Source organism: Colossoma macropomum, unplaced genomic scaffold (genome assembly GCF_904425465.1).
Source record: "Colossoma macropomum unplaced genomic scaffold, Colossoma_macropomum, whole genome shotgun sequence".
Classification (NCBI taxonomy): domain Eukaryota; kingdom Metazoa; phylum Chordata; class Actinopteri; order Characiformes; family Serrasalmidae; genus Colossoma; species Colossoma macropomum.
Window position 1 is genome coordinate 5,227,071 of NW_023494801.1, and position 13,980 is coordinate 5,241,050.

General features: G+C 40.9%; 1 protein-coding gene across 1 annotated transcript in view; it reads left to right on the forward strand.

Annotated features, from left to right (window-relative positions):
* Nucleotides 1-13,732, forward strand: part of kcnh6a (potassium voltage-gated channel, subfamily H (eag-related), member 6a) — an 81,909-nt gene extending 68,177 nt beyond the window's left edge. Inside the window, exons 9-16 of the mRNA XM_036589308.1 lie at nt 298-497; nt 1,462-1,714; nt 5,253-5,446; nt 6,489-6,585; nt 6,777-7,058; nt 7,799-7,970; nt 8,211-8,424; nt 9,640-13,732. Of these exons, the coding sequence (XP_036445201.1) occupies nt 298-497; nt 1,462-1,714; nt 5,253-5,446; nt 6,489-6,585; nt 6,777-7,058; nt 7,799-7,970; nt 8,211-8,424; nt 9,640-9,963 (1,736 nt within the window). The 3' untranslated portion in view covers nt 9,964-13,732. The remainder of the gene's footprint in view (nt 1-297; nt 498-1,461; nt 1,715-5,252; nt 5,447-6,488; nt 6,586-6,776; nt 7,059-7,798; nt 7,971-8,210; nt 8,425-9,639) is intronic.
* The last annotated feature ends 248 nt before the right edge of the window (nt 13,733-13,980 follow it).

Sequence of the window (13,980 nt, forward strand, 5' to 3'; positions counted from 1 at the left end):
CACAAAAAACAAACTGCAGACAACATTCGTGTTTTGGCTGATTGAGTACATTTTGGGGAAGTGGACATTTCATAGTTGCCTTATGTTTTACTCTTCATTTCCGGCCCCATGCGCTACATTCTTTTGTGTTTTCTTGCTCTAGCACAGCTGTCAGCTCATATGTTAATCAGCGAGTACATGACCTGTATCAGTTGGGTTACAGTGAAGAGAATGCAGGACTTCTGGGACTGGAACTGTGAACGACTGACTCACAGTGGAATCTCACTGTATAATTTTTTATTTCTCTTTCTTTCCCAGCCCTAATGTATGCCAGTATCTTTGGGAATGTGTCTGCTATAATCCAGCGCTTGTATTCCGGCACTGCACGCTACCACACACAGATGCTGAGGGTAAAGGAGTTCATCCGCTTCCACCAGATCCCTGGAGGCCTGCGGCAGAGGCTGGAGGAGTACTTCCAGCACGCCTGGTCGTACACCAACGGCATTGACATGAACGCTGTGAGTTTCACACTGTTCCTTTGTGGTATGCGTTCCAGGACGCTCCAGCTCATAGAGCAGACCAATGTGCAAGCGATAAGGTAATGAGAACAAAAGTACAGACAAAATTCTGGCTTCAGTGTGACATTACTGTTTTCAGTTATGTAGCGTACCATTTTTATAAATCACAGCACACTTTTGCAGTAACTTGCGGTACCATACACACAAAAAAATGGTAAAATATGAACTGTTTGCAGTTCATCTGGAGATTACTGTGATGTAGCTGTATTCTGTAGTACACTTACTGTAATAAGGTGCAATTAAAATACAGTATCTCCAGTATTTTTACACAACTTTAAAAGTAAAGCAACTCAGTAGACAGTCATTTACAATGAAAAAAATGGTACCTTGAATTTACATAACTAAAAAAAGGTGGTTGCAGACGAAGTGTATGACATCAACACTCTTGCTTTATTTAAATTTGCTTGTTTTGGCAAGGCTTGTGTTTATATATTTTATTTGTGTGCAACCACCTACCACATTTTAATCATCAACATCTTTTATCAGAGTACTGTAAATGTACGTCTAAAAAGAATGACTTTAAACTTTTAAATGCAAACACATTGCTTATAATTTGCACATCCATGACTAGAAACTTGTATCTGGCAACCCTAGTAAACCCATTTTTTGTCACCGTCTCCGTGTTCCAGCATTAAGACAATCAAAAAAAAAAAAAGTTAAAAAAAGTCTTTAAAACACCAAAACTTGAATAATCGGAATAAAATCACTTAATTAATTTCTATTTGTAATTAATTTTTAAAGCCTTGTTTAATTTAGTTTCTTATTTTTTCATTTTTCTATTTTATTAATTTACATTTTATTTTATTTTACCTCTCAATTGATGTTATTAATGATGTCTCTTATCTCCTTCCTTACTGTCTGTTTTCCTGTCCATCTCTCTCTTACTCTCTGTATCTCTGTCCAGGTACTGAAGGGTTTTCCTGAGTGTCTGCAAGCTGATATCTGTCTGCATCTAAATCGGAATCTGCTGCAGAACTGTAAGGCGTTCCGTGGGGCCAGTAAAGGTTGTTTACGAGCTCTGGCCATGCGCTTTAAAACCACGCACGCCCCACCAGGGGACACCCTAGTGCACAGCGGGGACGTGCTCACTGCCCTCTATTTCATCTCCCGCGGCTCTATTGAGATCCTCAGAGAGGACGTGGTGGTCGCCATTTTAGGTAAAAGTGGCTTCCCATATCAGTTTTAGGAACTGCAGTTGTGAAGTCTGTCTTAAAAAAGAAAAATCTAGAAGCAACTCTATTAAGTGATTACAGACCTACTTCAAATCTACCTTTTTCTGGAAGAATCATTGAGAAGATCATCTCCAAACAACCTATTGGCTTTCTGTCCTTAAATAGCTGTCTAGACAAATTTCAGTCAGGATTCCGACTTGATCACAGTACTGAAACGGCTCTTATCAAGGTTATTAAAGACATTAGTTTAAATAAAGACTGTGGAAAAAAACATCTGTTCTATTGCTGCTTGATCTCAGTGCTGCCTTTGATACCACTGACCATAAAATTCTCATAGATATACTTGAGAACTGGGTTGGACTCTTGGGAACTGTCCTAAAATGCTTCAGTTCATACCTGCAAGGAAGGGACTACGTTGTCAAAAATAAGGTTCCTTTAAGAGTGCCAGTGACCTGTGGTGTCCCCCGGGGTTCAATTCTTGGGCCACTTTTATTTAAATTATACATGCTGCCTCTTGGTCACATACTACAAGACTATGGGATATCTTGCCACAGCTATGCAGATCCCCTTGACTTGGTCCCCTTGACTCACTTCATAAGTGCCTTAAGCACATCACTAACCGGATGGGACAAAACTTTCTGCAGTTGAATAAAGATAAAGCAGAGATTATTTTATTTGGAATAGCAATATGAGGCACAGACTAGCTGCTTATCTGGATTCGAGAGCCCTAAAATCTAAAGAACTAGTCCGTAACCTTGGTGTACTAATGGATCGTAGTTTTAGTAGTCATCTCAAAGCACTTACTAAATCAGCATTTTATCACCTTAAGAACATCAACAAGATCAGAGATTTTCTGACTAAACCAGACCTGGAGAAACCAATTCAAGCCTCTAGCAGAGTTGATTACTGTAAAGGTCTCCTTACTGGACTCCCAAAAAAGACAAACAACTTACTAGGAGTAAAAGAACGCAACAGATCACCCTCATTCTTAAATCCTTACACTGGCTACCAGCATGTTACAGAATAGACTTTAAGATACTATTACTGGTCTATGAATGGATAAACAAATTGGACCAGTTGACAGAGAGCATTAGAAGACACTGGACACTTTTAAATCCAGGCTGAAAATGTTCCTATTTGAGTAGCTTTCAGCTCAGTTTAAAACACTGTTAGCTCTACTGCACTTCTCTCCTGTAACGGCACCTTATTATTTTAATTTTTAACTATATATATATATATATATATTTTTACCCAGTTTTCTCCCCAATTTAGTCGTCTCCAATTCCACCCATTAGTTAGGACTCCCCCAATCACACAATACTATCAGGAGGGTGAAGGCTAACACAGGCTTCTTACAAGACCTGTGAAGCACTACCGCATCTTTTCGAACTGCAGCTCACGCAACGTCATTGGACAGCTGAGCACTCTTGGAGGAAAACGCCAACCGCCAGATCTGTTACATCACCTAACAGACGCCTGCGGTGACTAGCATCGCGTTGGGTGATGGGAGGAGAGGGGGGCCATCCTGCCCACCCAGAGAGAGCAAGGCCAATTGTGCTCTCTAGGACTCCCGGCTGCGGATGGCTGTAGCATCACCAGGGATCGAACTCGCGATCTCCTGATGATAGGGCCAACGCTTAGACAGTTGCACCACTCGGGAGCCCCCCTTTGTTTATATTTTTAATTTTATGTTTAATTTCTTCTCTTGTAAATCAATTTTTTAATCTATCTATTTCTGTTCTCCTGCATCTTTTTAAATTTTAATTTGAATTATCTTCGTGTTTTCTCATTTATAAAGCACTGTGAATGATTGCAGTGTAGGAAAGGTGCTGTATAAATGAACTCGCTCTGCTTTAGATGTAATTTTGTGCAAATGTTTGGGCTTCCCTGGTCAAATGAGGTGTTTTGTTGATTTTAGGAAGTTGACACATTGTTGAAATAGGAAGTTAACACATTCTCTACAGGGAACACACATCTGCACATTTTAATGCACATTTGCTGTGTATTTGCTGTATTTAACATATTGGGGAAACATAAAATGTGGCCTGTGCAAAACGTATGGCACATTTTATATTGGTAAGGTTTTTTTATATTTTATAAGGTTTTTTTTCTCATGTTAAACCCATCTAATATATTTCGTGGTAACATTTTGTAGAAAAGTGCCATATTTTCAACAAAACGTAATCTGACTGGGGGTGTTTAAATGTTTGCTGATGACTGTGTGTAGTAATTACCTATTTTTCAGTTACTTCTTAAAGTGATGCAGCACTTTAAAGATCTCCTTCATGTTGCAGGTCATGGTGCTTGATATCGTTTAAGGAGCTCTATACGGTTTAAGTCAAGGGTGTAATAATTTAGCCTTGCAGTTTGCATAATGCTACCAGATGAGTATAAGCTTTCGTTGCTTTTTAGCTATATTAGTTTCATAGCTCCAGTGCTAAGCTGAAGAAGCAAACTTCAGACACCAAACATCTGATCAGCTACATTTGGAGTAAGGAAAAGTTTGTATAAATTAGAGTTTTTTTGCTAAACCATCACTTTAAGTTTGTTTTATTTGTCTCCTTTTGCCTCTCATTTCCTTTGCTTTTTGTATCTCCTCAGTTTTTTGCATTATAATCATTACATTTTGTAATCGAGTTTGTGTACCACTTACGCTCTCTTTGTCTTTGTCACTCTCTGGAAGCCTGGTTATCTGTGTTTGTCCTTTTGTCCATTTTCATCTGATTCTTTCTTTCCCCTCTCTAGTCTGCTCTGATAAGCCAGAGTGACTCTGTGTACTTGTGTCTTATTGATCATGCCATATCGATTATCTTTAGGCCAAACAATCTGATTGTTCCCGTGCCTGGATGCATCTCCATGTCTAAACCTATGTAGTGCCATCTAGTGTTTACTGAGAGTGTTCTTTAGCAGCACTTGTTTAAGGTTGTGTTCACATTACAAGGATGTAGTAGTGCATATACAGTGTTTTGTCTTCAGATCAGATCTGAGTCAGTGTCATATGTGAAAACTGCAAGATTAGAATGAAAGGGTTTCCTTTTTGCACCACCCATCTCACCCATTAACCGAAACTTGGGTGCAATTCTCTCGATTCTCTCGTTTCCTTCTGATGAGTTTGTCACTGCTATATTAACACAACAGAAGACTAAACTTTAGCTACGTTGCTAAAATGACAGTGCTGTCTCCTACATGTTTAAGGAAGCCACTTGTAGACTAGAAACAGTTTATGTCTTTCAAAACTATCTTTTTTTAATATCAGTTACAATGCTAGCAGTGCACTGCTAATTTTTATTTTAATAACAGTTTTAATTGAAGATAATCTTGGTTTAACCTAATAACAGACATTGGTCACTTACAAACACAAATAGGAAACAAGATGGCTTTGAGAAAAAGTGAAATTGAGCAAGAAATTGTGATGAGAAAAAATAGAAATATATAATGTGAATGTAGCTTTGAACAAAATGAGTGTGCTTTTTCATAGTCGTCTCTCTTTCTGTTCTGTGCTCTTTCTCTTCTCTCTGACCAGGTAAGAACGATATCTTCGGGGAGCCCATCAGTCTGTACGCCAGGCCTGGGAAGTCGAATGCAGACGTGAGGGCCCTGACCTACTGTGACCTGCACAAGATCCTGCGGGATGACCTACTGGAGGTGCTGGACATGTACCCGGACTTCTCCGACAGCTTCTGGACCAACCTGGAGATCACCTTCAACCTCCGAGATGTAAGTCACACGCTGAGTGTTCTGCATCAACTGTTATTCTTTTTAAAAAACTGGCTGTATCGAAAACTGTTCCAAGTAATGAAACTGTTCAGTTATCGTTAATGAAAAAAGCATGTAGTTTGATATTAACTGTTCATCACTCATATTTCATGAAAACAAGCAGAGAAATATCTAAAATTTCAGCCCATATGACATGAGTGTTTGTAAGTAGGAGATTTTTTTAGAATTTGAATTTGATAATAAGTTATTGTTTGTTTGGTACACTGATTTAGCAAAAAAAAAAACCTACTGCTCCCGGGCTGCGATGATGGCCGCATTTACGTAACTGACTTTGGAATGAATTACGTATTTATGTAATTACATTGGAATAGCTATAAACTGATGCCAATTACTTTAATCTTTTAAGGGTTAATACCAGCTGCCACTGGGGTTTGATATACAGTGTGTAGAGTAGCCTAAACCAATATTCATGTAAAACTGTTGTTACTGCAGTGAAATAATGACTCAAGAAAAAAGTGTTTTGAAAAACAACTGGAATAAAAGTATAAAAGCAGCATCTCAGGCAACTGTGAACTAAATTATAGAACTGCAGTGGAACCTCTTAGTACATCCAGCATCTATCAGTATATATCAATAAGTGTTTTAGACTAAAATAAAATAATAAAGCAATAAGCCACGAGAGGCTGTGGGTTAGTGCGATTTTATCACAGGGAAGGGTGTTCTTTGGCATGACGCAAAATAAAGCTTACACTCATTCTTTGTGTGTAGAAGGTAACACAACATTGCAGTCATAAGAAAATCCTGTATAGCTGGTAACTTTATAGTATAAGGAAATTTCAAGGACATTTCAAGATTTTTTTCCATTTTGGAATTTCATTCTGTTGGTCCGTTCCTCATGACATGTTTACACAATGTTTAAGACAGCTGCTATTTTAAAATGATTTAAAAAATATATATGAAAAATATATGGTAGTACGGTGGTGTTGGGTCTGTGTGTTTGTAATTAGTGGTTATGTAAGTTACTGAAGCTTGTGTGTATCAGGCAGACAGAATAATGCAGCCAACCCCCAGTGAGGAGTCAGACTGCGGCTACCGTCGAGCCAGACGCAGGAGACACTCCCTCCGGCGCAACCGACCAGGTACATCTGTGTGCATCTGTGATTGTCAGACCAGCACATGTGCAGTGCCGTGGACAGATTACGAATAGTTCGGCATGGAATCATTAAGTGTGCAAGATGTGGAGTCACTTACATACATACATTATGTTTTATTGGCTTCCATGCATGGTCTGCTTATGGATCTTTGATCTCTGCTCATTTGCTCTGTTCAGATGGGATGGATAGGGAAGACGCATATCCAGACCAGTCATGCGCCTCCATGGGGAACCACAGGGGGGCGCTGTCAAGCTCTCAGTGGGATGAGTTGTGCAGCAGTGCCAGCGCTGGCTCCTTGTCAAGCGAAGATGAAGTCAAACCCCCAGGGCCCGGCCGGGGAGACATGTACCGTCCAGAAGTGCGGGACTACCCACCAACGGTGGTCAGCCTCCTTCCCCCCAACAACTCCCCAGCAGGCATGGGGGCACCCCTGGAGCGGGGAGCACATCCCTACTCAGGTACAGAAAGAAAGACGTCACAGAAAATCTGATGATGGAACAGTCAAGCAAAAAAAAAAATTACAATTTTCAACTCACCCCAAATGCAGCCAGTCAGCTAAGACATATTTTTGCAGCTGTGCTAATGTAGCTAAAGAGTAATGGAAGCTTATGACCGCCAGCAGCATGCAAACTGCAAGACTACATCATTGCACACTTTCCTCAAACTATCAAGTGGTTCAGTAATCTCAAACAGACTTGTTTATGGGGTTTCTTTTATGGATAAGTGTTTGATGGTTTAGGCATGCTAATAGCCATGCTGTTAAATTGCTATTGCAATATGGCTATTGCTAATTGCAATGAGCTCTAATAGTTTTAGCTGCACTCTTTAAATAGATGGTTCTTCAAGAGTTCTTAGTAAAGGGAATGGCTCTGTTTAGAACTATGAGTTCTATATAGGACCATGCTTAAATGGTTCTTTGCATGGTGAAATGGTTCTTCAGATGGAGAATGTATGGTTCTACATAGAACTTTTTGAAAATAGTTATATATAGCACAACAAAGGGTTCTTCTATTGTTACAAGCTTCACAATCTTTTTTAAGTGTACATGAGCAAAACTAAAGCAGCAAACCTCAGATACCAGATGTGTCAGAAAATGTTACCGTTAGTTAAATTAACAAAATTTGCCAATAAAAAATTTGTTTACCATTGTTTCACTTTTCATACGCACCACTCTTTCCTCTATGTCTTTGTCACATAGGTTCTCTGAATGTATATGGTTACTGGCCCGAGCGCAGGCCGAGTCAGTTTTCGGAGAGTCCGAGGCGCTCGTCGTCAGCACGCATCTGCCACCACCACTGCAGTGTGTGTTTGGAGGAGAGACCAAGCGAGCTGCAGGCACGACTGGAGCTGCTCCAGTCTCAGCTAAACAGGTCAGAACCCAGAACACAGCACACTGAAGGGACTCCTTAAAAAAGGGCCTGTATGTGGGTCTACACTTTAATTCCACACTCACTCACTCCTTAGAACTGCAGAACTTACATATTAGTTTCACAGTTTATAGTAGTTTATAGTAGTTATTGGATCATTTATAGCCGTTACTGAATAGTTTATAGCAGTTACTGAATTATTTAGAGTAGTTAATGTCTTTCATTTTCTCTCTCTTTCTGTAGGTTGGAGACGCGGATGACGGCTGACATTAATGTGATTCTGCAGCTGCTCCAGAGGCAGATGGCTCCAGTGCCCCCAGCCTACAGCGCAGTGTCTACTCCTGCCCATCCCCTTCCACCCTCCAGCCTTTACGGGACAGGGGGTCCGGTCCTCCACAGCCCTGCGCCCATCCCACCTACTGTAAAGATCAACGACAGCCTCCACTCATCTACCAAAGTGAGTGTGTTTGCACACACAAATCACACTCCCATAGGGCAAAGACATCCGGCCAGGTCAATTAGATATGCAATGTGTTTCCTTCCTGACCCAGAAGGATAAACGGCTTAGAAAACGTTTGTGTGTGTGTGAGATCTGGATTGCTCTGTTAATGAGCTTGTTCACTTGAAAATCACAGTGCTTTCAACAAGAAAGCCTTATGGAAGCTTTGGGCATCTTTTATACAGTGATAGAAAACACAGTAGCACACAGCTCTGATTTTGCATGCTGATGCGTTTCACTCTGGTCAACGTGAACATACCCACGCCATAATTCCTCCAGTGGCAGATTTAGAGTTTAAGGGACCATCAGCAAATTCTAAGAATGGTTTGCCGGCAGTTTGATGCTCCGTTATGCAATGAGGAGTCAGGAATGAAGCTGTGCTTGACTTAAACTACAATATTTTAAAAGCTTATTAGTTTTATATGACACATTGTGTTGTGAAAAGCCACATTAATTAATATGGGAGCATTAACACTTAACATTTGCTATACAGTGTGCTTTACAGATTTACATAACAGAACTTCCTCTGGTAAAACGCTGTGGATGTACTTACATAATGTACATAATTGATAGTTTGTCTGTTATGACTTTAATTCATTCATCAATTGGGAAATTAAATGCTTTGGGAAACAAAAACATGCAAAAAAAGATAATGTTTAATTCGACAAATTAAACGTACAAGGATTATTCTTCCTTTATAAAACATAGAACATCATCTTATTCATATTTTCTAAAAACAGCACCGCAACAGATTTTTTGACACAATAAATGACGTCAGTTGTAAGTGAAATATGATATTACAGATTACATAGTCTTTAGCTGTGTCAAATAAAGAGACACAAAGCAGTTCATCACATGTAAAATGGTAGTATTTAGGTGTAACCAGCGTTTTCAATTGTATATATTGTTCAGTTGTTTCCATTGTAATTGTATGACTCCACATTCAAGTCCTGAAAATAGAGTATTAAAAAACCTGAGTGACCTAAAACTGAGCAGTTCAGACCAAGGGTTTCAAACTGCAGCTCATCCTTTCAGCCAGCATGCTAAACTAAAACAGAAATAGCTGAAAATCTTTTTACTTTTGACTTTTAATGAGATGCTTATATCTCACCACGAGTTCCTCTACCTACCTAATACTAACTGATATTCTGTACCTCTGTTCTTGTCTCACAGAGCCCCGACTCCGACAACCTCAACCACAAGTCCCGTGAGTCTCTGTCCAGCGGCATCCACCTGACCATAGCCTCGGATGACACCATGTCCATGTCCCCAGAAACAGAGACTGAACCAGTGGCCCCTAGGTCTCTGAGTGTCCCTCCACACCTCCAGGCCCAAACCCAAGCCAAAGCCCAGGCCAAGGCCCGTGCGCCTGGGCCGCTGTGTGGCAGCCTGCGCTTTCCATCACTCCCTGAACACCTGGAAAACCCCAGCGCCTCGCAGGATGCAGCAGCGGAGATCCAGAGGCACCTGTCTGACCCCATCCTTCCAGGCAGCTAGAGCCCACAGTGAGCTGTGGTCTGTTCTATTTCCCCTCTCATGGGCCCTCCACACCTGGGACTTTTGTGTGGACCCACATCACACTCTGCAGCAGCCTGGTGCTGGCCACAGGACAGTTCGCACTCCTCTAATTGCACCTTCTTCTCTTTTCTCCCACATCATCTGCAGAGGTTTAAAGGAATCGTAAGCTGCTACTGATGGACCTGGGCAAGTCCACGTCCAGCACTAACGCACATAGACATGCTCAAATACACATGCAAGCGTAGCCGGCGTGTTTGCTTCTCGAATTGCACTCAGAACAAAGCACAAATCAAACACTGAACAAAACTTGGCTCTCGTAAACGAAGCCATTACAGAAGATGTTATTTATTAGTGCAAAACATTCCTCTGTAGATCCACGCAGGCACGTAGCCATTTAGGTCGACCGGTCGACGAAACACAGTTCTTTTCTTTGTAACCTACTGTAAGGTTCTGCTTGTCATTCTCAGTCAAATAGTTTGATCAATTGCGTTTTAACAAATGGCTTTAAACACTGCCGTCTGTGCAGTCGCAGCAAAGTAGTTGAACACAGTTGTGGACCGTCCCTTATTTCAAAGAGTCACACGTTTGGGGGAGCATAGCATTTCCTTTTCCAAATCTAAATTTCAGCAATGCAGCAAAGGCATACATTTTAAGCGGATTATAAACAGACTACACACAAGATACTTTTTTTAATTAAACTTCTCAGCAGATCTGCTGAAACACAGAACCTTCTCAAGAGCGCGAGGGCCAGCAACCAGACAGATCTGACCAGGCAGATCTCCAGAAATGCCTGTCCAAGACTGTAAAAAACGAGGAAGAGCCAGAGTCCGGCTGCCTCCTGCACCAGGGCGCATGGAGTTAAACCTGTGCATATTTACTGTACGTTCTTCAAATGCTTTGAGGAATTTTGTGCCATATCTCTCCTCAATGAAGAGAGAGGAGGAGATCTGCTGATGAAATGAACCGTTCCTCCCTTTTCCCTTCAGAGCTTTTCCAGTAGCATCACTGTTCGGAACCCCTTTTGAAAGCTTTTCTTCAGAAAGGAACGCAGGACAATATTGCAGCGTTCACATTTTTTAAAAATCTGCATGAAGCATGATGTGTCACAAGGCACAGCTTCACGGTTATCAAAATGACGAGATTTTGCTTTGGCAAAACAATATCTGGCTACAGTAGACCCTCCGCTCTTGCTTCTCCAGACTGTTGAGCTTCTAGGAATTGTTCCTGAAAAGCAGCACCTTCACTGAGCGAAGGACATTTGCTTCCCTCTCTGAATCTAACTGGGATGTGTTGGACCTGTTAAAGTTATTCTCACCAGAAATTGCTATTGTAAGAAAATATCTTGGGCATTTTCTAACTGTATTTCATGTTATTCAGCTGTTGTTCAGCTACAGAAATGTGTTTTCAATGTATAGAATTTTTAATTTTACAATTACGGTATATTTTCAAGGAGCGTTCAGTTCACATCTGAAGTGGTCACATCAGGTGACCCAATGACTTCTTTAGATGTGATGGACACAAAGAGAAAAGCTGTCTGATTTAGTGGATCATGTGATTTCAAAGCGAGGAATCGTGCACTGTGGAATGCCCTGACACACCAAACCACTGGCCATCAGACACTGTCTGGCCAAATGCCGCATCGTGTCCTGAGGGAAAGCAAGTTCAACAATTCAGTTTAATACTACTCTAGATATTCTTGGCACAGGCTGACCGGTCAGCCCAGAGTGAGTAGTCACTACAGTGTCCAGCCACCACAGAACCACACGCAGCAAGTGGGAATAGGGTAATTCAGCTCACTCAACACTGAGTTTAAGAAACCAAACTGAGTGTTAACTGAGACTTGATGAGTTACCAGTACCGTCGTTCGCCACAGCCTGAGGGAAAGTGGGCTGGGGAGAACGACAGCACAGACAGTAGCTTAAACAAGGTGGAAAGACACGCTCAGTATACAAATATATGGTGCCAAGAGCAAACAGGAATGATGTGAGTTTAAATGTAAACATTTATGCAGTCAGATACACAACAATCCCTCAGCACAACTACTGAATCAACTGATGTTTTAGCCAAAAACATTAGAACATATTCCGACCAGCTTCTCCTATTCACCATCATTAACATGGGTAATTCAGAATAGGCTAAAACTAGGCTAGTACTTGGATTAAACAGTGTGTCGCCTGTTACAAGTGTGCATATATAACTAGAAGAGGGGAAAACAATTGTAGCCACACTAAGACCCAATCCCATTTCTTATTGTTACCCCTACCCTGTGTTTTCCAGTGTCATCTTGCCTCTTGGAACCGAGTTACAAGGGGTAGTGGTTGAAATCTTCACCTATAAAAATGGGACCCTCAAATAAAAAAGAACATTACTTCATTAACAGCTACTAGCGCTGCTCTGTAGGTGACCCTGCCATACTGCGGTGATAGCAGAGGAGGGTAAAGTTCAGCTCCTCACTGCTGGGCTTTAGTTACATTTAGGGAATCATATGCCTTCAAAGAATGGGGACCATTACTTATCGTCCACCCCTAATTGTTCAGTGATATAAGACTAAGGTTGAAGATGAAGCTCCTTGTTTCAATTTTCCCACTCCACCTTGAATGGTGCAGCAGTTTTGACACCATTTAAGGTGGAAAAGGAAATTTTGCTAGCTAGCTACCGAGACATCAGCATACACGTAGCATTTTTTTATTATGCTTGTTATGAAGAAAAGGCCCATTATACATTGAGATGACATTAAACTGATATAATACAATGGTTATCGTAATTCTAAACAGAAAAATACTCACACTTGTTTTTTTTGGTCGCTTGCGCAGACGGTTTTTCTTTTCTTCTCTTAACACTCTGGAGACACTTTGGAGGGTCATGTAGCCCTAACACTTCTACCTACCCCTCCATCTCTATGCGTGCAAAACAGAGCGGGCGAGGGGTGAAATGGGATTAGGCCTAAATCTTGAACAGTCTTTAAAAACAACCCATTACTGGCCTGTTTGTATTTGTCCATAAAGTCAACTAACTACTAACAGCTAAACTAGTGAATATAGTGAATTTGAGTTAGTTTTCAGCTTAAATAGCTACTTTCTGTAGTATTTTTAAGTTAACTGAAATCTTCCATTAAGTTGTGCAGTTAGGTTGAGTATTCTGAGGCACCAAAAGAAAACTGCTGCCACTGCCTGCTTCCATTCAACAGAAGTATGTGTGTCTTGGCTGTCAGCTTCGGTCTCTGCGGTGGGTCTGAGTGTAAATTTTACAGAAGACGGGAGGCGATGACGATCAGTCGGTCTTGGCTGACGCCGGTTCTTTGATGTTGGCTTGGTGTGTCAGGGCTCTAAATGCGGTTATTTTGAAGGCCTCTTCTCTGCTTGGGCGTGCTGAAGCGTATGTGTGAGTGATAGTGGGATGCGTCAGACGTGCTACACATCATGAGACGTTTGTGTGTTCGAAAAACTTTCACTGTTTCTGAAATGTAATGTGTGTGTGTGTGTGTGTATGAGTGTGTTCCTGCATTTTCTGGAAAAAAAACACCTGATTGGTCAGAATGGACTCTTTCTGTCAATGATTTTTTGGAAAGATCTGTGTAGATCAGTGCGTACTGCTCGTGCTCATGTGAAGGAGGTGAATGTATGTGTAATTCAACTGAAAACCTTCTGGGACTGTTAAGGTTTCCAAAAGCACAAAAGAACTATTACTGTTTTTTTTTTTAGATTAAAGATTATTTATAACACATAGTACAGAACATGCTGACACTGTATATGTGTGTATGTGTGATCATTTTCTGAATAATGGACAAAGGTGTTTATTATTAGGACTCTACTGTCCAAATCTACTGATTTTAAGAGGAAAAATGATGATTATATATTTATGCTGTAACTGCAGTTAAGACATTTATAAGAGCTACATTTATGTGTTTGGCAGGCACTCATATCCAGAGTTAAGGTGAATGAGGTTTAGGAGTCTAGCCCAAGGTGTAGTGTGGTGATGTTCTAGCTCAGATGGGGA